Source organism: Zootoca vivipara, chromosome 9, assembly GCF_965207765.1.
Source record: "Zootoca vivipara chromosome 9, rZooViv2.hap1.1, whole genome shotgun sequence".
NCBI lineage: Eukaryota > Metazoa > Chordata > Lepidosauria > Squamata > Lacertidae > Zootoca > Zootoca vivipara.
The window spans coordinates 27,850,371-27,870,133 of NC_142592.1; the positions used below are offsets into that span (position 1 = coordinate 27,850,371).

General features: G+C 44.6%; 1 protein-coding gene across 2 annotated transcripts in view; it reads right to left on the reverse strand.

Moving 5' to 3' along the window:
• The window catches only part of CPM (carboxypeptidase M), a 40,936-nt gene extending 34,873 nt beyond the window's left edge, over window positions 1-6,063 (reverse strand). Inside the window, exons 1-2 of one of the 2 annotated variants that reach the window (XM_035127423.3) lie at window positions 5,931-6,063; window positions 5,602-5,758 (exon numbers count right to left, since the gene is read on the reverse strand). In XM_035127423.3, the coding sequence (XP_034983314.3) occupies window positions 5,602-5,755 (154 nt within the window). In that variant the 5' untranslated portion in view covers window positions 5,756-5,758; window positions 5,931-6,063. Of the gene's footprint in view, window positions 1-5,601; window positions 5,759-5,858 lie in introns of both variants that reach the window. The other variant, XM_088651924.1, reaches the window with a different exon arrangement.
• Between the last annotated feature and the right edge of the window lie 13,700 nt (window positions 6,064-19,763).

A 19,763-nucleotide genomic window follows, 5' to 3' on the forward strand; every position in this document is an offset into this window, starting at 1 on the left:
GACACTGAAACGACGCTTCATCGTGAAACAGTTAATGCAGCCAGACAACACCCTGTACTTAGCAGAGACACAGACAGCACTCTTGAAGAGTTAGTTATCTGGGTCAGATTGGAATGGTTTCTTGAGCTGATATGAGGGGTAAAAGTAATGTACTACTGTTTCTCAAAGCAAATGGGTGTGTAATGAATATTTATGGGCACCAAAACATTAGAGGCGCCATCACACCTAGATTAACCCCTCCCCCACTCTACTACAGAGTCCAGATTGGTGTGGAAGTTGTTTTAGCAAGGCTCACCTGAGTCACAGCTCAATTCCAGCTATATCTATTTGGAACTACAGTACGTCCCATCAGTTTCCATGGTCGTTCATTCCAAGTAAATGCAATTAAAATTAAGGTGTAAAAGGTGGGGAGGGAAAAAGGAGAATGTTGCCAGCTCTGCAGGAAACTTAACTTACATTTTCTTTACTGAATGAACTACAACTGAGACCTGAAACTATTGCAATGTGGAGTAGTCTTTGAGTGTTCAAGGCTTCAACCCACCATGCATTTTCATAGAACTTCTGTTTAATAGAACCTATTTCTCACTCCCCCTGGTTTTCTACTCCTACCCCCACAACAGTTAGTCAGCATACTGTGAACAGTAAGCACGTTTAGCCCTCACTGGGCTGTTCTTAGGTCCCATCGCCCTCACTCACCGAGTTCTGTTTTGCTAAATATTTTTTGTATTACAGTACTGAAACATTAGGATCTCCACAGCCTGCTGAAAACTTGCTCTTGAGTGGATGGTGCTGCTTTGCCTCCAAAAGGGCCCCTACATAGAAAATGAGTTTGCTCTTAATATGTGTACAGAATTCAAGGTTTTGTTTAGGCACGCACACATCAAAATACCTCATGGCTATGGGCAGAGGAGAAGGAATGGATCCAGGAACTGCAATAGGGATGCAAAGAAAGTGGCAAAGGAGGAAGCTCGAGTGCCCACTGCCAGGGCCCAGGGGCAAGGTTGGCCTTCACCATACAACCGAATGACAAAATAGGAGAAAGTAAAATGCTACACTACAGTGCTTTATTCAGCTAGGAAACAAGATGCCCCACCTCCCATTCCTGATACTGGTGATCATGTGAACCACTGCCATTCTCTTCTATGGGAAAAAGGAAAGCAATAGTTTGTACTCCACCTCTAGAGGACAGATAGGTTCAGGAACTGGAACACAGTGTGACCAACATAACGAAGCCAAAGTCTCATGTATGATGGGGAAACCTTTAATGCAGAAGGATTCAAATAAATTACCTTCATGCACACATTCCATAACTATTCTTCTACAATTTAAGCAGAAGTAGCACATCCCCATATCTCAAGGGCATTCCCTCTTGCAGCAATAAAGAGTTCCCTGCTGGTCAACTTGCTCATTGAAAAGAAGATGGGACATGAAATCAGATGGACTAAAAATATGTGTTCTGAATATGCCATTTATTTAGAGTTTCACCCATAGCTGCACACTACCATTCAGGATGTGCATATTTGCAAAGGGTAAGGGCCTTAGTCATTCCTAATCCCACTTCTCCCTGTGCCCTGCTGTAGCTACATCATCAACTAATACACATTAATGAGTACATTGATCCAGAATGAGAACAAAGACCTGTGGAAGCTATTGTGTTACAAAACTTGAATGACACTTTTGACCTCCAAAGCATGGTTGAGTTCCTTCTGCCTCTTTGGACCCAGACTGTGATTTTAAGAAATATGTGCAGACAGATGAATCGGCACAGCCATCTCTGACAAGAAGCCAAAAACTGTTGGAAAAACAATTACCGGTAACACCAAGGAAGTCAATTAAAACGGATATGTGTCTATGTCTTTTTAACTTGTGCTTTGGTTGAATTATTGACAATAGGTAAGTGTAAGACATTATTTGCAGGTCAATTGGTCTTTACCTCTGCCAACCTAGCAGTTCGAAAGCACGTCAAAGTGCAAGTAGATAAATAGGAACCGCTACAGCGGGAAGGTAAACAGCGTTTCCGTGTGCTGCTCTGGTTTGCCAGAAGCGGCTTTGTCATGCTGGCCACATGACCTGGAAGCTGTATGCCGGCTCCCTCAGCCAATAATGCGAGATGAGCGCGCAACCCCAGAGTCGGTCACGACTGGACCTAATGGTCAGGGGTCTCTTTACCCTTTACCTTTACCTCTGGAGAGGAATTTTGCATTGTTTATTACCTGTGTATTTTATATGTACATATTACTTGGTACATACCTGCTATATACGCATTCAAACAACTTTGATTGACAGAACTACAATTGAAACGATTACAGTCATATTATCTTAATGCACCGCATGTTGCTCACTTAATAACTATGGTATAATCCTCCAATGAACTCCTTTTTTATATATATCATGATCTCAACAGACATTAATCATGAAGCAGAAGGATTCTGCATTACAATTAACCAACTTTTTTTTCAGAATCCCTAGACTATATAACACTAATGTCAGAATTATTGAAAAGCTCTAATAGAAGCACAGGGAAGTCACAACCCTACACACAAAACTCTATGTGCCACTCTGCCATGTTTTTGTTTAGAATCAGCAGCAGAGGGTGAGAATCATCCAGGCCAAGTAATTTTCAAAGCCACTGAAATATATAAGCACTCAGTGTTTTCCAATAAAATGATGGCATTTTCTAGTGTAGAAACATACATGTGTATTTACTTGGAATATAAGGTACCAACTTCTGTGACTGGCAGAGCATGCCTAGATCAGATACACTATCTCTTCAACCTCGTTTCCCATCACAGAGCTGCCACTTGTTCAGAAATGTAAAGGAACCTGCATCCTACTGTATAAATTGTCTTACTGCAATGTGCTCTACGTGGGGCTACCTTTGAAGGTGACTCAGAAACTACAACTAATCAGAATGTGGCAGCTAGACTGGTGACTGGGAGTGGACACCAAGACCATATAACACCAGTCCTGAAAGATCTACATTGGCTCTCACTATGTTTCCAAGCACAATTCAAAGTGTTGGTGTTGACCTTCAAAGCCCTGAATGGCCTCAGCCCAGTATACCTGAAGGAGCGTCTCAAACTCACATCGTTCAGCCTGGACACTGAGGTCCAGCTCTGAGGACCTTCTGGCCATTCCCTCACTGTGAGACGTGAGGTTACAGGGAACCAGTCAGAGGGCCTTCTCGCCCTGTGGAACGCCCTCCCATCAGATATCAAGGAAATAAACAACAATCTGACTTTTAGAAGACATCTGAAGGCAGCCCTGTTTAGGGAAGTTTTTAATGTTTGATGTTTATCGTGTTTTTAATATCCTGTTGGAAGCCACCCAGAGTGGTTGGGGAAACTCAGCCAGATGGGCGGGGTATAACAATATTATACTATTCAATTGTTCTTCTGAACAGTTACAAAATACGACACTGTGCATATTTCCCTTTAACGTTTTCTACCCAAAATGGTAACAAAATCACAGTAGCTGGTTCTTTCTGTTGAGAAGCCTCCGTGCATGCAATTACAGATTATTCCTAGCAAACCCAGATTAAATAGGATTATGTGGACAGATGATGCACTTCTCAAGAATGCAACTTTATGCTATTTCTCTTAGAATAACTGTCATTCATTAGGCAAGGAAAAACTATTTGGTCTTAATTTCACTATGACACTTGTTGGAGCATGGCACAAGTACAAATAACTTGGTCCTAAGTGGGTTTTCCTATGGCGTAACAAACAAAGTACTCTGCCTACCAGAACTCATTGGTTTATATAGAGGTCAATTTAGATAGTGTGTTTTTTAAAAATCACCATGTATTACCGGTAACTGTAGACAGCAGTTTATTTGCTGAGATAAAAGTTACAACTCATTAAATAAAAAGTAATTACCTGTCAGTGAGCAGTTGTTGGCAAACTAACTTCTTGTGTATTGTAATGAATAATTATCCAAATTTTGAAGTAGACCGGCATTGACACCTGTTCAAAATGTCATAATTATGATGTCCCACCTAAAGCTAATCTACATCTACAGGACAAACAACACACCACACTAGAAGCCCATGATTTAATATCCTGTCTTTCTATTTCATAGTGTGGGGCTACAAATTTGTTCAGAGCAGTAGCCTAAATTAAAGGGTTTAATCCTTTCATCTGTTCTGTTTTAGTAAGGGTGGGTTCTGGGAATGCAGGTTCCCCGTCTTCCACAGCTGCATTTCAGAAAAAAAAAAAACACATACACACAAAGAGAAATATCAGCTATGGTTCTCCCAGCATAGTGTGTGGTTTGATCTTTATGCATCTGTTTGCTAGGGTAGTAAATGTGATTATTCCAGTTAATTTATGCCATGTTGATTGAAATGTACGTCTTAACAAGTATTAAGATGGACAGCTTAAGTGGAGGTAGTCACCACATAGTTTCTGCCTTCTCTCTCAAAAGTGTATATGAGCTGTACCATACTCAAACAGAACATCTAGAAGCAACTGCAATTAGGAAGAACTTCCTGACAGTAAGAGCTGTTCGACAGTGGAATTTGCTGCCAAGGAGTGTGGTGGAGTCTCCTTCTTTGGAGGTTTTTAAGCAGAGGCTTGACAGGCATATGTCAAGAATGCTTTGATGGTGTTTCCTGCTTGGCAGGGGGTTGGACTGGATGGCCCTTGCGGTCTCTTCCAACTCTATGATTCTATGATTCTAACTGCCTTCAGAACAAATATACTGTATACCTAAACCTAAGCAATTGCTATTTTGAAATTTTATAGAATAGCATGGAGAGAGAAAGTGCCACTTACCAGCTATTGATATCATAGGACTGGTACTAGTCAGTACTGTAATCATACAACATACCGTACTTCCAAATAGTACGTTGAATTATAATATGCAAGTTTTCTAGTCGGATAAAATATCAATAGCCACTAGCCAAGGAAAATGTAATTTGAGCATTCTGAATGTGTTGTTTTCCCCCCACAGCTAAATGTGCTGGCTGCAGAAAAGATATCTGGATCCCTCTAAACAAATTAGTACTAATTGCATATTGATTGCAATGGATTGGGGGGGGGTAGGTTTAAAGTGGAACTTGTATCTTTTAAAAAATAGTTTCCGGGTATTACCCATGAATTGCAAAGTGCATTTTAAGTAGTCTTTCCAGTTATGTGCTAAATGGCAGAAATATCTCCCAACCCATCCAAAAACAGTTTGAATGCCAGACGGTTCATTCAGAGAAGTGAGAATATACTGCGTTCGAGCATACAGAAAATGCACACCTCGGCCAACCTGTACTTTTAGGGGAGACCACTGGCAGTTAATACTTCTCTCCCACCCCCCACCCAGGCCAGTTAAGTTTCCCCTTTGGTCCACGAATGCATTAACGGGGGGGGGAGCGTAGGAGCCAACTCCTAGGGACCAGCGTCCCTTCAGTCCCCCCCCCAAAAATATTTGAGGGGTCCAAGACACACACACACACACCCCGATTTGATGGGCATTGCTTTTGAAATGATGTGGGTGTGATTAATTATGCAAGGTGGGGGATTAACTGCTTCCCTCCCACCCAAAATTTTTTTATTGAACTTGGCACCCTTGGGGAGGAAGAGAGCAAGAGAAGCAGGACAGGAGCCGTACCTTGCACCGACTTGCCAATGCTATATAAGTGAGCGATGTTGCTGTGGTCCTTCTGCACAGCCTTCAGGAAAGCTTCCAGCTCCTTCGTGGGGTGGTAGTTGAAGTCCAGCGCGGCCACTAAAGGGAGCAGGAGCACGAGGCTGAGGGTGCCCATCTCCTGGAAAGAAGCAAGAGGAGCGAGCAAGTCAGGGCAGTGCGAAGAGAGGGAGATGAAGAGGGTAGAGAAGAGAGCCCAGGGCGGCACTGGAGCTCCTTGCCTTCTCCTTCTCCTCAGCGCTGGAGGCAAAAGTGGCCAGAGAGGCGCAAGTTCTCCGCAGCGCCTCCTTTACCTCAGAAGCAGCAGCAAAGGCGCTTCTGTCCTCGGAGCTCCGACGGGACTTGTCGCGCGCTTTGCTGCTGCTGCTGCTGCTGCTGCCACCGCCGCCGCCACCCACGCTCCCAGCTGCTGCTCGCGCCGCTTCTGAGCGCAAACTGAGCCCTGGCTCTGCAGAAGAGGCGCTGGGCCAACCCCTCCGCGCGAGCCCCGACCCGGCTCGTTGAGTGACGCCGGAAGCAGCCAGTAAGCGTGAGAGAGGACCCGCCCCTCTCTCCCACGGCGTCCTTATCAAGCTCCGACCCGGCGTGCGCCCGGCAGGCGGGCAAGTCGGTAAGAAGGGAACCTCGGGGCGGGAAGAATCGCGGCGGGCAAGTTGCTACGTGTGCAGGCGCCGGAAAGGCCTCCAGGGAGACCACCCCGGCGGCACACTCCCAAGCGACAGAGTTGAATCACGCCCCGGCGCCGGGAATTATCGCGCTTCTTCTCTAATGTAGATCATAGAATTGGAAGGGGTACCCTACGGATCATCTAGTCCAACCCCCTGCAATGCAGGGATATCATGCAGTTGTTCCATGCGAACCTGCGACCGTGGTATGATCTAACCCAGGGGTCAGCAAACTTTTTCAGCAGGGGGCCGATCCACTGTCCCTCTTACCTTGTGGGGGGCTGGACTATATTTTGAAAAAATAATAATGAACGAATTCATGTGCCCCCAAAATAACCCAGAGATGCATTTTAAATAAAAAGACAGCTTCTACTCATGTAAAAACACCAGGCAGGCCCCACAAATAACCCAGAGATGCATTTTAAATTAAAGGACACATTCTACTCATGTAAAAACATGCTGATTCCCGGACAGTCCACGGGTCGGATTTAGAAGGCGATTGGGCCGCATCCAACCCCCGAGCCTTAGTTTGGGGACCTCTGATCTAACCACCTGAGCTGCCCAGCTCCACCACAAATCACAAACACATTCCACCACCGATTGCACTGCAGTTTATTGAAAAAACCAAGCAGGCCCAGCCCAAATCTGTGTCGTCGTCCCCCCCCCCATGATACATTGTTATTAGTATTCATATGAAAGATGACAGAGGTAAGAAAAGCCCTCTGGATAAAAATGACCGTCATCCCCATTTCCCAAAAAAGTTGGTCAAATGCCTACAAGCCGAACACGCATGGCATGGTGTGCTCTCGCAATCACTTTCCTCAGCAACAGGCATTCCAAGGCTGTGATGTTGCAGGAGGCGCTAACTGCGGTATACAGCGCAGCCGTCCTGTCTAGTTTGCCATAAATAGCAATAATTAATTTGTTTTATCATGAAAGCTTTGGAAGCTGTCCGGGTTGGAGGCCATCACCGCATCTTGAGGCAGTGAGTTCCTTGGTTTAACTATTTGCTGCAAGGGCTTCCTTTTGCCTGTCTTGAATCTCTAACCGTTCAGCTTCATTGGCTGACTGCAGGTTCTAGTAATGTGTGAGAGAGGAACTTCCATATTACCACTTTCCCTGCACCATCAACCTCTTATCATTGCCTTCCTTACTCAATCGTTTTTCTAAGCTAAAACAGCCCCAAACAGCATATCCTTCACAGCCCCTTTTGCTCTGGCCCTTTATTGTTTTGTTTGCACCTTTCTGCACTTTCTCCAGTATCCTTTTTGAGGCACAACGAAGACCAGAACTCTGCAAATTATTAAATGTGGTCTTGGTCACACCATTTGTATAAGGGCATTCTGATATCGGCAGTTTAATTTTAAATGGTCCCCAACATGTTGGGGGGGGGGAATGCCAATTCCAACAGCCTTATACTGGATTGACATTTTCAGTAAGCTATCCACCATGCAATAAACTACCTCAATAAAGGTTTCTCTCTTGGAGATGAATCCTAGGAACAGTAGAGCTGAGGGTCGTCTAGTCTCAACCAAATCATACAAGACAAATGGCCATCCAACCTCTGCTTAAAAACCTTCAAGGAATAAGAGTCCACCACCTCTCAGGGGGAGTATGTTCCACTGGTGAACAACTTTTGCTGTCAGAAAGTTCTTCCTGATGCTTAGTCAGAATGTCTTTTCTTGTAACTTGAATTTATTGGTTCAGGTCCTAGCTTCTGGAGCAGAAGAAAACAAGCTTGCTCCATCCTCTGTCTGTCAGCCGTTTGTAGGCCGGCATTTGCTATAGGCATCCTAGCAGAAAATAAGGCTCACTGATGGTTTGCTAAGTCAATGAACCATTACTCATACTTGAGAAAGAGGAATGGGATGAAAAAATTATCTGCATGTCACACACACATATCAAGGTGCTTTTAAAAGGGGCACACTAAATGTTCAGATGTTCATATTCCCCAGTATGAAGTATCTAGTCCACAATGCATTGTGTACGAAACATGAAGGTTAACCCTTACTTATTTTTTTTTTTAATACAAGAGTTATCAAATGGAGAATGCCTTTCATTTTTTTTCTAAGGTTGTAGATTAGAATACATGCGAGAATTAGAATGCATTTAGAACATTGAGATAAGATCTCATGCTACTGTTGTTAATACCTGCCATGAATACTCTAAGCCCTAAGGCTTGGAAATACGAGGCTGAGATCCAACAAAGCAGAGGTTGCCAAGGTATGGATTTAGCAAAATACAGTAAGTGCTTTTATTACCCAAAGAAATCTCTGTGTTTGAAGTTGAATCTCTGTCCCCATGTGATGAATCAGAAAAAGAGAGTAGCTGCGAGTGAGGGAAGTTGCAGAACATACAGAGCTAACCTAAAGTCCTGCTCTGTGTCAAAGAGCTGTCAGGTGAGCCCAGGTCAACCACAGGGCAGGGAAGCACAGAAGACACAGAATGCAATTAGCTTTTTATTAACAGAAAATAACAACACAGTAGAGTCCTCTGGTTCGTCTTAACCCAGCTGAGACGTTGCTGAAACTGACCACTAGCCAAGCCCTTCCCCCCTCTAGACTCTCAATCTGGACCCCTCCAAAGCAAAGGAAGGCTGCGCCAAGGGAGTGGGTTCCTCTTCTGGGCCTGTCTAGCCCATTGCTCAGCAACGTGCAAGACTCTCCTTGAGAGAGGAGAGGATCAGAGGGGGAGGAGAACCAGCAAGACTGAGACTGTTTTGCTGCTGTGTAGCAAGGGTAACCTCTGACTGCTCTCTATCTGAGTCTGGGCTCACACTGTGACTCTCAGCCTCTAACCCTGCCCTCGAAGGGCCTCCTTCTCTGGACCCCCCCCCCCTTGATGGCTCAAACCTCCTGCTTCTAGCACCTCTCAAAAAGCTGGAAACTCATCCCTTCTGCAGACTGCTCTCCACTCTCCCACCAAGTCCTCCTCTTCTTCTGTGTCCTCCCCGGGGGACTCTTGGCCAGGCAGTTCCCACCATTCTTCTTCATCCAGCCAGTCGCTGACATCTTGCCACTGGCTGCTATTCCACGTCTATAACATACTTCTGTGGCATAACATAGACACAATCCTACGCCCACCCAACAGCAAAGTAGAAAACAAAACCATACCAGAAGAAACGAGAGGTGCTGTAGCAGCGACAAGGGTCATGCTCACAAGGTCTATGGTAACTCCTGCACCACTTACCACTCATAACATTGTGCACTGATGATGTCCTCGTATCACCCAGGCAGAGAACACACTGGTGAACTCATGGCAACCAGAGAATTCCCCCATGTTGTCACAGAACCTAGAACACACACCGAGCTCTGCACAATCAGGTAGCCAGGGAGGAAACCACATGAAATTAGCGAAGACTCACAAGCTCCTAGTTTCCACTTAAATATATAGGCAGTGCCCCACTAAGAACCAGGCCAACATATACAGCCAGATGCCTGGAGAAGGAATGAGAAAACCCCTTCGCTCAGTTGGTAGAGGGCATCAATGGAGAACCCACAGGTGGAGGCCAGAGGCGAGCTGTGGGAGCAGTGCTCCCACGATGTCAGCTGTCGGAAAACTCCGCATGGTATGTGCTCTGCTCCCTTTCCTTCCCAGCACATCCCATTCGTGCATCAGCTTTCCCAGCGGGTGCCACTGACAGCTGGTGCTGCTTCTGGAAAGGAGGAGCATTCTGGGTCCTGAGAATGATGATCCACCAGTCTCTAGGACACACCCCATCACCCATCTCCCTTAACTCAGCAGCACCTCTTCAACCTGTAAGCATTTAGCAGGGGCGGCCTGAAAACTCTATTTTCCTTTGCGTTGGCATTTTCGGGTGATTGTTTATAGTACAGTACAAGTGTTTTTTGTTTTTGTTTTTAAATAGATCCTATGCTTACAGTGCCATTTTAATCTCATTGGGCCCCCTTTATCCTCTGCTCCAAAGCATATGATCCCCTGAGACTGTGAAGACAGAGATGGAGAACTTGTGGCTCTCCAGATGTTGTTGGACTACAAACCCACCTGTAATACTAGTCTATGTATTATGTGTTCCAGTTCACCAGAGCCTGGAGCAGTTCTAGTTAAGGTTTTATAAGCCCAGGACCCCTAGAGACCAGTGCCCTGAGGCTACTGAAGAGAGAGACTTCTGGTGGGCTTTCCTTATGCCTTATCTGTGCTAAGGGTTTGTTCTGAATAAAGTAGACTGGTCACCATCCTTCATGTAAAGAACACCTCTACACCATCACCCATTAGCTTTCTTGCTGGCAGGGCCGTCTTAAGCATGTCTGGCGCCCTGGCGCCGTGGTGCGACGGATCCCTCCGGCGCCCCCCCCGCCCCATTTTCCACTGTCCGCCCCCTGTTGCAACGCCCCTGCGCGCGGCGGAGGCGGCCCCAGGCCCGCGCGCCTCTGGAGAGCGGCCTGAAGCCGCTGAACAGCGGAGACGCGCCTGGGGCAGCCTCAGCCGCGCCTCTCAGCGGGCGCAGCGGCGCCCCTGGTGGCCTGGCACCCTGCGCCACCGGAGGCAGGCCTAGAGCCGGCCCTGCTTGCTGGGGTGATGGGAGTTCGTTCTGGCTTTACATAGTCTTCTGCTTTTCTTTCAGAGGTCACTCAGCTCCCATTTCATCAGCTTCCCTAAGGAATAGGTTGACCAGGCGGAATTCACAGTCCATTGACCCTGCTTCCCAATGTGCTACTATTGCATGAGGATGGCCAGCTGGAAAATAGCAACAGAAGGTAGGGTGTGTAGACCCAATTTTTCATTTACTCAATAAATGTCCTTGATATATTATGGAAAGTGGCGCCGTTCAGTTTTTTTCCATTCATTCCTCTTAAACTGAATTCATAGGAGGGATAAGGCTATCATAAATTCCATTGCAGCATATACTTAGGAGAAACGCACACAGATTAGTGCAAGACAATGTGGAGCAAACAGATACAGCATAGCATATTATTGCCCTGATACCACTCAAAATACCAGAAAGGATTATACTGAGAGCCCCCTAATTGAAGCAGAACATCTTCGTTTCAATCCAGGTGCGAAAAACCAACTTGTATATTGCACAACCTTTGCTGCAGCTAGGCTAACAATTAAAAATGACTTCCTACTGAAAATATCTGGTATTGAAATATTTTTCTAGTGTTTGGAATGATGGATCACTATCATGCCATGCAGGGATGAGTTAAGACAAGCATACATGCTTGGAGCTGTGTGCATGACACACAAAGATAGCCTAACCAATCACACTCTAGCTGAATTACAAGGAATGCATAGAGCAGTAGGACAAATGTGCAGTGTTCCTACATTTTGTTCTACCGTAATGCAGTGCTGCTAAGTCCCAACTAGCAGCTTGAAGCTGGTCATCTGATTAACTAGGTCATCTGATTAACTAGGATGGGGTCAGGATGGGGAAGACAAGGTAATCTACCACACCACATGGACACAACTGCATATGACGATTCCAATTTCCAGCACACTCACCTGATAAACAGAAGATGATTGCCAGGTGTCCCCAGAGCAGTGTAAGTTTAGGTGCATGGGCCTGAGTTTAAAAAGTAGGGTTTCGTTTTATGTGTGGGCAAACACAAATGTGTGGGGTGGGCCTATGGAAGACGAGGACATCATATGGATATAGAGGTTGGGAAAGAGATATCTTGGGGCTCCTGATCTTGTCAGACTCTGGTGGTTTCAGCAATTCTGATGAAAGACTAGCACTCCTTTTTGTACCTGTTGCATATATAAATAACAATTGGACACCTGTTATCTCGTCCTCTGGGCACTGCTACTGGATATGATACCAGCAGGTCTCATAATCTATCCCAGAGGTGGAGAACCTCAGGCCAGTGGACAAAATTTGGCCTGCCAGGCCTCTTCATTTGACCTGCACGGACATTTTGGCCAAACCATGTCCACCCACCCTACACCTGACATGATTATGTAATATCAGGTGTGTGGCAGGTAAGGCCGGGGCTTCAAAGGAACAACCAGGAGCTTAAAGTGGATCCAAAGGATCCTAGTGGATCCTTTGCTGGAGCAAGGCACACTCTCACCAAGTGTCCCTTGCTCCAGGAGGGGGAAGCACTTTCCATCAAGACAGCTGTTAAAGTGGAAGAAAAAATATATCCAGTGGAAACTGATTCTCTCTCCTACCAGCATGGGCCTTTCAAACACCCCACACGGTACTTTGAAGTCCTCCCATTTTGCCCACAGGCATGTCTTTGGGGGGACACCAGGAGTAAATTATTCCTGCTGAACGTTGCTCAAGCAATGAGGCCTTTACAGGCTCTGGTGTGTTCTGGCTTCCTGGCTTGCCCTTTGTACAGCCTCATTTGTCTTGTCTTGTGATCCTGACTTCCTCTTCGGACCCGACTACTGGCTGGTCTCGTGGAAGTGTGCAGTGCAAGTTTCACTGCTAAGTTTCCGACATCAGGTTAAAAATGGTTTTATTTCAGGCCCTCATGACATGAATGGTGTTCTAAAGTTTTATTCTCCAATGTTTTAATTTATGTTCGAAATTGTGTATATTCTGTGTTTTAAGCCACCAGACGTAGTGAAAAGCTCAGTATACTTCTAACAATCTATATTTAAAAAAAGACCTCATCAGTAGCAGCCCTGTACTTGGCTAATACCACAAGTTTTCCACAGTGATATAGTGGGGGGGGGGAACACTATCCTAAAGTCACCGGTCTTTCTTAAGATACAACGCCTTGTTTCTTTTCTTCTTCTTTTTTACAAGAACCATTTCTAGCTTAACTTTTTCCATTTCTGCAGCTTGGAGGAAACGGGGCAGAGATGGAATGCTGATTTGGCTAAGGTTCTCTTGGGCTTCGGAGATTCATATTATATAGGGATGGAGTGGGAGAGGAATAAAGGGAAAGGGACCCTGGGAAAGTCCACACAAACAATTAATCTTGCAAATAGGAGACAAATCCCCCTGGGAAAATGATAGTACGGAAATCATGAAAAGTAAGCTGAAAAACATCTACTTCTCGGAACCAATGTGTGCAGGAAGAATGACACAGATGGTGTCCATTGACAATGTTTTTTTTCTCACGATAGATGTTTGTGTTGTCCTAACAAACCATTAAGACAAAATAATTTGCTCACTCAGCACCTCTTTTTTAGGGGGCCGGGGTTGTGTGCCCTCCACTGAAACATATAGTTATTTTGCTTAAGAAATGTAACATTTTTCTTGTTTTTAAAAAAATTATTTTCAATGTATATCCTTTGTTTGTTTGTTTAAATTTGTATGCTGCTCTTTGTCTGAAGGTCTTAGGGCAGTTGACAGTAAAAAAGTTAAAAATGAAAACATAAGAGACGTAATAAAAACAAAAACAAAGCAAAACAATAATGCCCCCTCCCACAAACACATTAAAAAGGAATATAAAATGTTAATCAGCCAAAGGCCTGGTTAATGAACATTTTTGCCAGGTGAGCTTCTTTGGGGAGCACAGGTGCTGGGTTCCGCCCAACTTTGTGACGTGACATGTCACATGCACAACATGCGAGTGAATCATGTGGCTGGCCACAAGGCCTGCCATGGCATGGCCACAGGGAGACAGGACAGAGTCTGTCGCAGCTGGAGAGAGGCCCAGAGAGACCCACTGCAGGCCACAGAATATTGAGGGGGCCGGCCCCCTCCTTGAAAATTTTGCCATTCCACAAACGGGGAGCCACTGCAAAAAAAGGCCCAAGGTAATACGTCTTTCTGGTTAGTACATCCTTGAGCTGAATTAACATGATAACAGATAACTGAACTACTGTACCATTCCCATGACAGCAAGGAATGACATTTGTGTCAGTTTAGGCACAGCTTTGCATCTTTCACCTTGCACATATAGGCATCTCAGGAGGGCTGGTTTACATGCTTCAGGGCTTCAAAATAAACAGTGGGGCAGCAGTTGGAAACAGGCAGGTGGATGCAGATGAAGCACATCAATCTAGCCCTCTTCACCACCAGCCTTGATCTGCTTCTATACTATATTGACAGAGGAAGTGTTTTCTTAGACCCCCACTGATAGGAGAGCTGACCACAGAGCAGTCGTGGTCTCTCTTTATCCAAACCTCGAGGTTGTGGAGTTTTGTCTCAGGGCCAGGAGGTTTCTCATATCTTTTGGGGAAGACCATTCATGGTGATTTGGAAAGTAGGGTCCGAAATGATACTGTCACCATCCGACAATGACCCACTGATTCACTTATAAAAAGGCACTCTGTTGTGTTGGGGTGACATACTGCCTACCCTTACATTTCATTAACTGTTTAACCGGACCCTTTTGAATTATTCCTTCCCTCTTCTCGAGGGGAAACTTCCCTTCTGTTTCACAGTTCATGGCTTCTTCATTTTTCTCCTAGCAACTTTGTCAATACACTTTCCAAACACTGCAGGACTAGAGCCAAAACAGTTTTGAGCCATCATATTTGTGAAAATGTCTGTTCTTCTGCAACAGCCTCTCAATTGTTGGCTTAAGAAAGGCTGGCACCCTGCCTTCATAAAAGAGGTGGTTATTTATCCCTACTGGTATACCAAGACTAGCATTTCCTTTCTAGAATTAGCCTGTTGATTCTGGTTCATGCAGAAGTTCTTCCCTACTGTAGTCTGTGTAAGAATTAAGTTGAGAAATAACTGTGAATCCAGCATAAGGTTTTACATTCTAATCATTTTGGTTTGCTTGCTGGAGAGCAGATTTATAGAATTATATTAAACATTTGGCCCAGTAAAAAACAAACAGAAATTGAGTTTTGACAGTAGCTGTCAAGCAAAAAGGTTCTCCCAGGTCCCAGCCCTTTACTTGATATCCCTTCACTAGAGATTCCAGGGATGTGATATAAGGCCTTCTCATTGCGCTCTCTCACATTTCAATCTGTCCATGGCAACACCAATTCACAGCCCGTAATTCCTCATATCTGCCTGGCAGAAATTAGAGTAGATTGTACATTGTCATCTGCATAGCATGCTTCAAGCTGTTCGCCCTGAATGCAAGACTATGGCCAAGCTAGGTGTTCTGCATCTCATATTTGTGCGGCTGGCTATTCCTGCCTAGTGTTGATCTGTCTCGTTTTTGTAATGTATCTGCGATTTTATAAAAAGCTATTTTTGTTTAATTTTTTTTTTTTAAATAATTTTTTATTAGATTATTATACAAACAAAACAAACAAGACATACAGTATATTTTCTGTCCCTTCAAATACCCCCCACCCACGAGTCCACCTCTGCCACCTGTGGCACCCGCTGGTGTTGAGAATCAAAGGGGTCCATTATAAGACTGGGTTTGACCTCCCCCCTCCTCCCTCCCCCTCGTCCCCCCCCTGCCACTGAGAGGACAAGGACGGAGGGGTTCTGGGGGCAGGTTCCCCACAGCTGCTCCTTTAAACACAGTACCCATAAAAAATACAAACGAAAAAAAAAAAAAAAGAGAGAAAAACAAACAAACAAAAATTTAAAAAAAATTCCCCATTCTTATATTCATCACATTGTAATTATGACTTCCTCAGATCTCCTCTTCCTGGTTTTCCTGACTACTCTAATTATTTATGGCGTGTTTTCTAATCCAGTTCCAAATCTTATCCTTATAATAGTAACTTAATCCTCCTCCTTCTTCATGCTGCCCCCCCCACAAGCCCCCTCCTGCCACAAGAGGAACCTGCGAGGCGCAGCACTTCAAAGGTTCCACTTTTGTGTCTGGGCTTCCCTCCACCCCCCCCTCTCCTCCCCAGAGCACCCCCTGCCACCAGGTGCTTCTGAGCCAAGAGAGGGGGAAGGCGGCCCTCCATCCAAACACTTATCTGAACGCAATCATATTAATACAAATCTAAAAATTGTTTCCTAAGCCATTCTTCTACCTCCCTCCAGAAAACTAAAGTTTAAAATCTATTCGCTCCCCCTTCTCCTCCCGATGTCCTTCCCCCCCTTGAATCAGCAGTCCTTTATCAAGCCAAGATTTCAGAAACCGTTAATCAATCACCAAAATACTTTTTAACTAAAACATTTTTACCCCACACCCATTCTTTCCCATTTCCAGATCCAGGCCTCTGTCCCCCCCTCCCTCTGCCTTTCCTTTCCCTCGGTTACCCATGCCCAATTTTTAGCCCCTCCAAAAGCCCTCTTTTCTTCAGTCTTTAATTCATTTTGTTGTTCTTGACAGCTGTCACTTTCCTTTTCAAGTCCTTGTTGTTCTTCCTCCAGGTCACCTTTTTTATAATCCACCTCAGTTTTTGCAAAGTCCAATTCTTGTTCTTTACTTTCAGGTAGGCTTTTCACCTTGTCCTCTATGTCCTGCTCTTGAATCAAAGTCTCTGAACATATTAAACTGGAGTGTTGCAATGTCCTGTGAATGTCCTTCAAAATCTCTAAATAGTTCAGAACTGACTCTTGGAAGCTTGATGAATACATTGTTTTCATTCCTTCTAACCACAAACTAGCAGGAGATTAGGAGGTGGAGCACACTGGAAATTTCCATTCTCACACGCTTTCCTCCATCTTGGTTATTCCATCCATTGTCTTTAACTTTTCCACAAAAAATCGACTCTTAGGTCCAAATGCTTATCTTTTAATAAAATCTTACAGCCAATAAAACTTTGAACAAATTTTTACAAATTTCCTTGTCTTTTAGCAATTTTGACAGCTTTGACAGCTGTCAAATGAAATCTTCCCTTTGTGCACTTACTGATCCTCGGGAGGTAGCGGCACCGGGATTTGTAAAGGGATACAAAGTCTTTGTTTCTTTCAGGTACTAGAGACAAAGTATCTTTTTCGGCTTTGGCATGTTTAATGCGCCTCTTATTCAGCCATTAGGAAGAGATCGACTCCCGTTTTTAAATCTCTTCCGATATTCCAAAATTATTAAATTTAGAGTCCAACAAGTCCCCACGAAGATTTCACTTACTTTACGGATGTCTTTTAAATTCTTGGGAGAATCTGCCGCTGCCCGGTAGAAGACTCGGGGCTTCGCTCTGTGGAGGTTCCGATGTTGACCAAAATGGCTCCCGCGACTCCAACTCCGCTGACTCTCGGGGACTCTACTGGGTCCCCGGGCAGCAGAGGAATCGCAAAAACGGAGCCCGCCGGTCTCGGAGCCTTCGGGACGCTCGACCCGAAGTTCTTGTGGGGAATCCGCGCGCCCCGCGGAATTCCCCCCCCTCCGCGATGCCAGGGACTGCGGAGCTCGCAGTCCCTGCGTCTTCTTTGTCCGACGCGGCAGACCGGAAGTCCAAAAAGCTATTTTTGTTTAAAACAAACCAGTGTGTGAGACATAGCTGCCAAGTCTCCCGCTGAAAAATGCCGGATCAACAGCGGTGTGGCACCGGAAGTCGCTTCTACGCATTTCTGGACATGCGTAGAAGCGACTTCCGGTGCCACTCTGCCCTATTTCCGGTGCCCAGACATGGACAGAGTGGCACCCAAAATGGAGCCTCCCTGGCAGGTAGGAAATCCGGGGGATTTCCAGGTTTTTTTTCTGTTCGGGATAACAGTGGGAAACGGATTAAATTCTGGGGGTTTCCCGTGAAAAACGGGAGACTTAGCAGCTATGGTGTGAGACAGTCCAAATTTCCTCCATCCCCCCTTAGTGCATGTGTATTCAACTGAATATTTCATATTTCAGAGTATTTCATTTTAGCCTGAGTATGTACAAAATAACAAATCCCAAAAGCTGGAAACAAGAAGAGCAACTGCCATGTGGCAATGCACAAAACCAGCCAGTTGTTTTCATGAACACTTCACCTTGACATTCAAACTTAAAAACAATACATTTGCTGAGTCCTCAATGCCATCTGTTTTGGAAGGGGTCTTTCTTTGTCCTTTGGAAAACTGAGCAAGTCTTGGAAATATTCTCTTACGGTATACCACAAACTCATTATAGCTTATTGTACCACAAGAAGGGAATATGGAGTGAGCAAAAGCTCCTGCATATTTGCCAAAATAAATTAATGTAACCTCTTAGACTGCTAACCTTAAATGAACTTCTGTTTTAACTTTAGGACAGCTTATCCAAGTTGCTAACACAAGTAACGACTGAAGCATTCTGACAGTTCAAAGTCCATGGAATTGTATGGAGATACAACTTGCAAAGGGGCTCAAAATTAACTTTGCAGTCTAATTTAATGATTATGGAGGTCCATTTATAGTGTTTTGCCCTTTTTGGACCTGCAGATCTTGATGTTTGCAGGCTTTGCCCCACAGGTGAAGAAAATACGCAGTGATGACTACCAATTTGTATAGCTTTAAAAGCGGGTTAGATAAATATATGGAGGATGAAGCTACTAATGGCTACTACTGAAAGTGTTGGAAGCAGTATGCCTATAATACAAGTTACTGGGGGGAAACAAGGAGGGAGAGTGCTGTTGTGCAAATCCTGTTCGTGGGTTTCCCAAAGGCATCTAGTTGGCCACTGTGAGAGCAGAATTCTGACTAGATGGACATCTGGTCTAATCTGGCAGAACTAGAGATTTCATTTTCTATGATCTGGTGCAAGGAATTGTAATACTGTACTGTATTAGTTTTGAAGTTGGTTTATGTTACTTTAGCTTTAGTGACATCTACTGTGGCAACAGTGTATGACCATTTTACATAGTTTTTCTTTTTTTAAATCATTCCCTTCAATTTCTTTAAACTATGTATGGTCTCTGGATTTTTCTACAATCCATCTGAGACACGGTTATAATTCTTAACGGAGCCTGCTTCTTACTTATGATAGACAAGGCTGTACTTAACACACACAAAAATTCAGGTCGTACCAAGAACTATTTGGAAAAAGAAACTACTGATTCTATGGATGAAAAAGTCAACAGCTAGTTGGATCTATCTCTAATAACAAGCAGGTCTTGTGGGTAACAGCAAAAAACATATCTACTCAGAAGTTATTCATGTTGAATTGAAAGGAGGATTAGGATTGCTGCCTCAGGGACAGAGTACAAGTAAAGTATGTCTTATAGTCCTTAAATTAGCAAAGATGGAGATTAATTTTAGGCGGTGTATTGCACAAGGTAAAGTAGTGGCAGGGAGCTGGTGGGCTGGATCTAGAGTCCTCCACTTTGACAGGTGGGTGGGGTGAGACTTTTTTTTTTTACAAGTAAGCATATAGAGGGCTGGGCTACCAGTATAGAATCCTATATGCATTTATGTGGGAGCAAGCCCTATCAGAGAATGGGACTGCTAAGTATACATGTCATCCTTTTAGCAGTGGGATTTCTACTTGTGCAATAGAACTGCCTCTTTCTGCATGCCTCCTGCAATCTGCTCCAGAGGGATGGGACAAGGAAATATTGTTGCACAAGCTGAAGTCCTTTTTTTCTAATAGGAGGATTTTGTTGGATACAACTCCTTGCTCCAGCCAGGGTCCCAGCATCATTTCTCTAGGTACAATGCAGACTTACAGCACAGGATCCTTCCACTCCTTCCCCAGGGAAGCCTTGTCCCATTGGAAAAACGGAAAGATGGATCACTGTCCTTTAGCTTCCTTTATATTTATAAGCAGACATTGA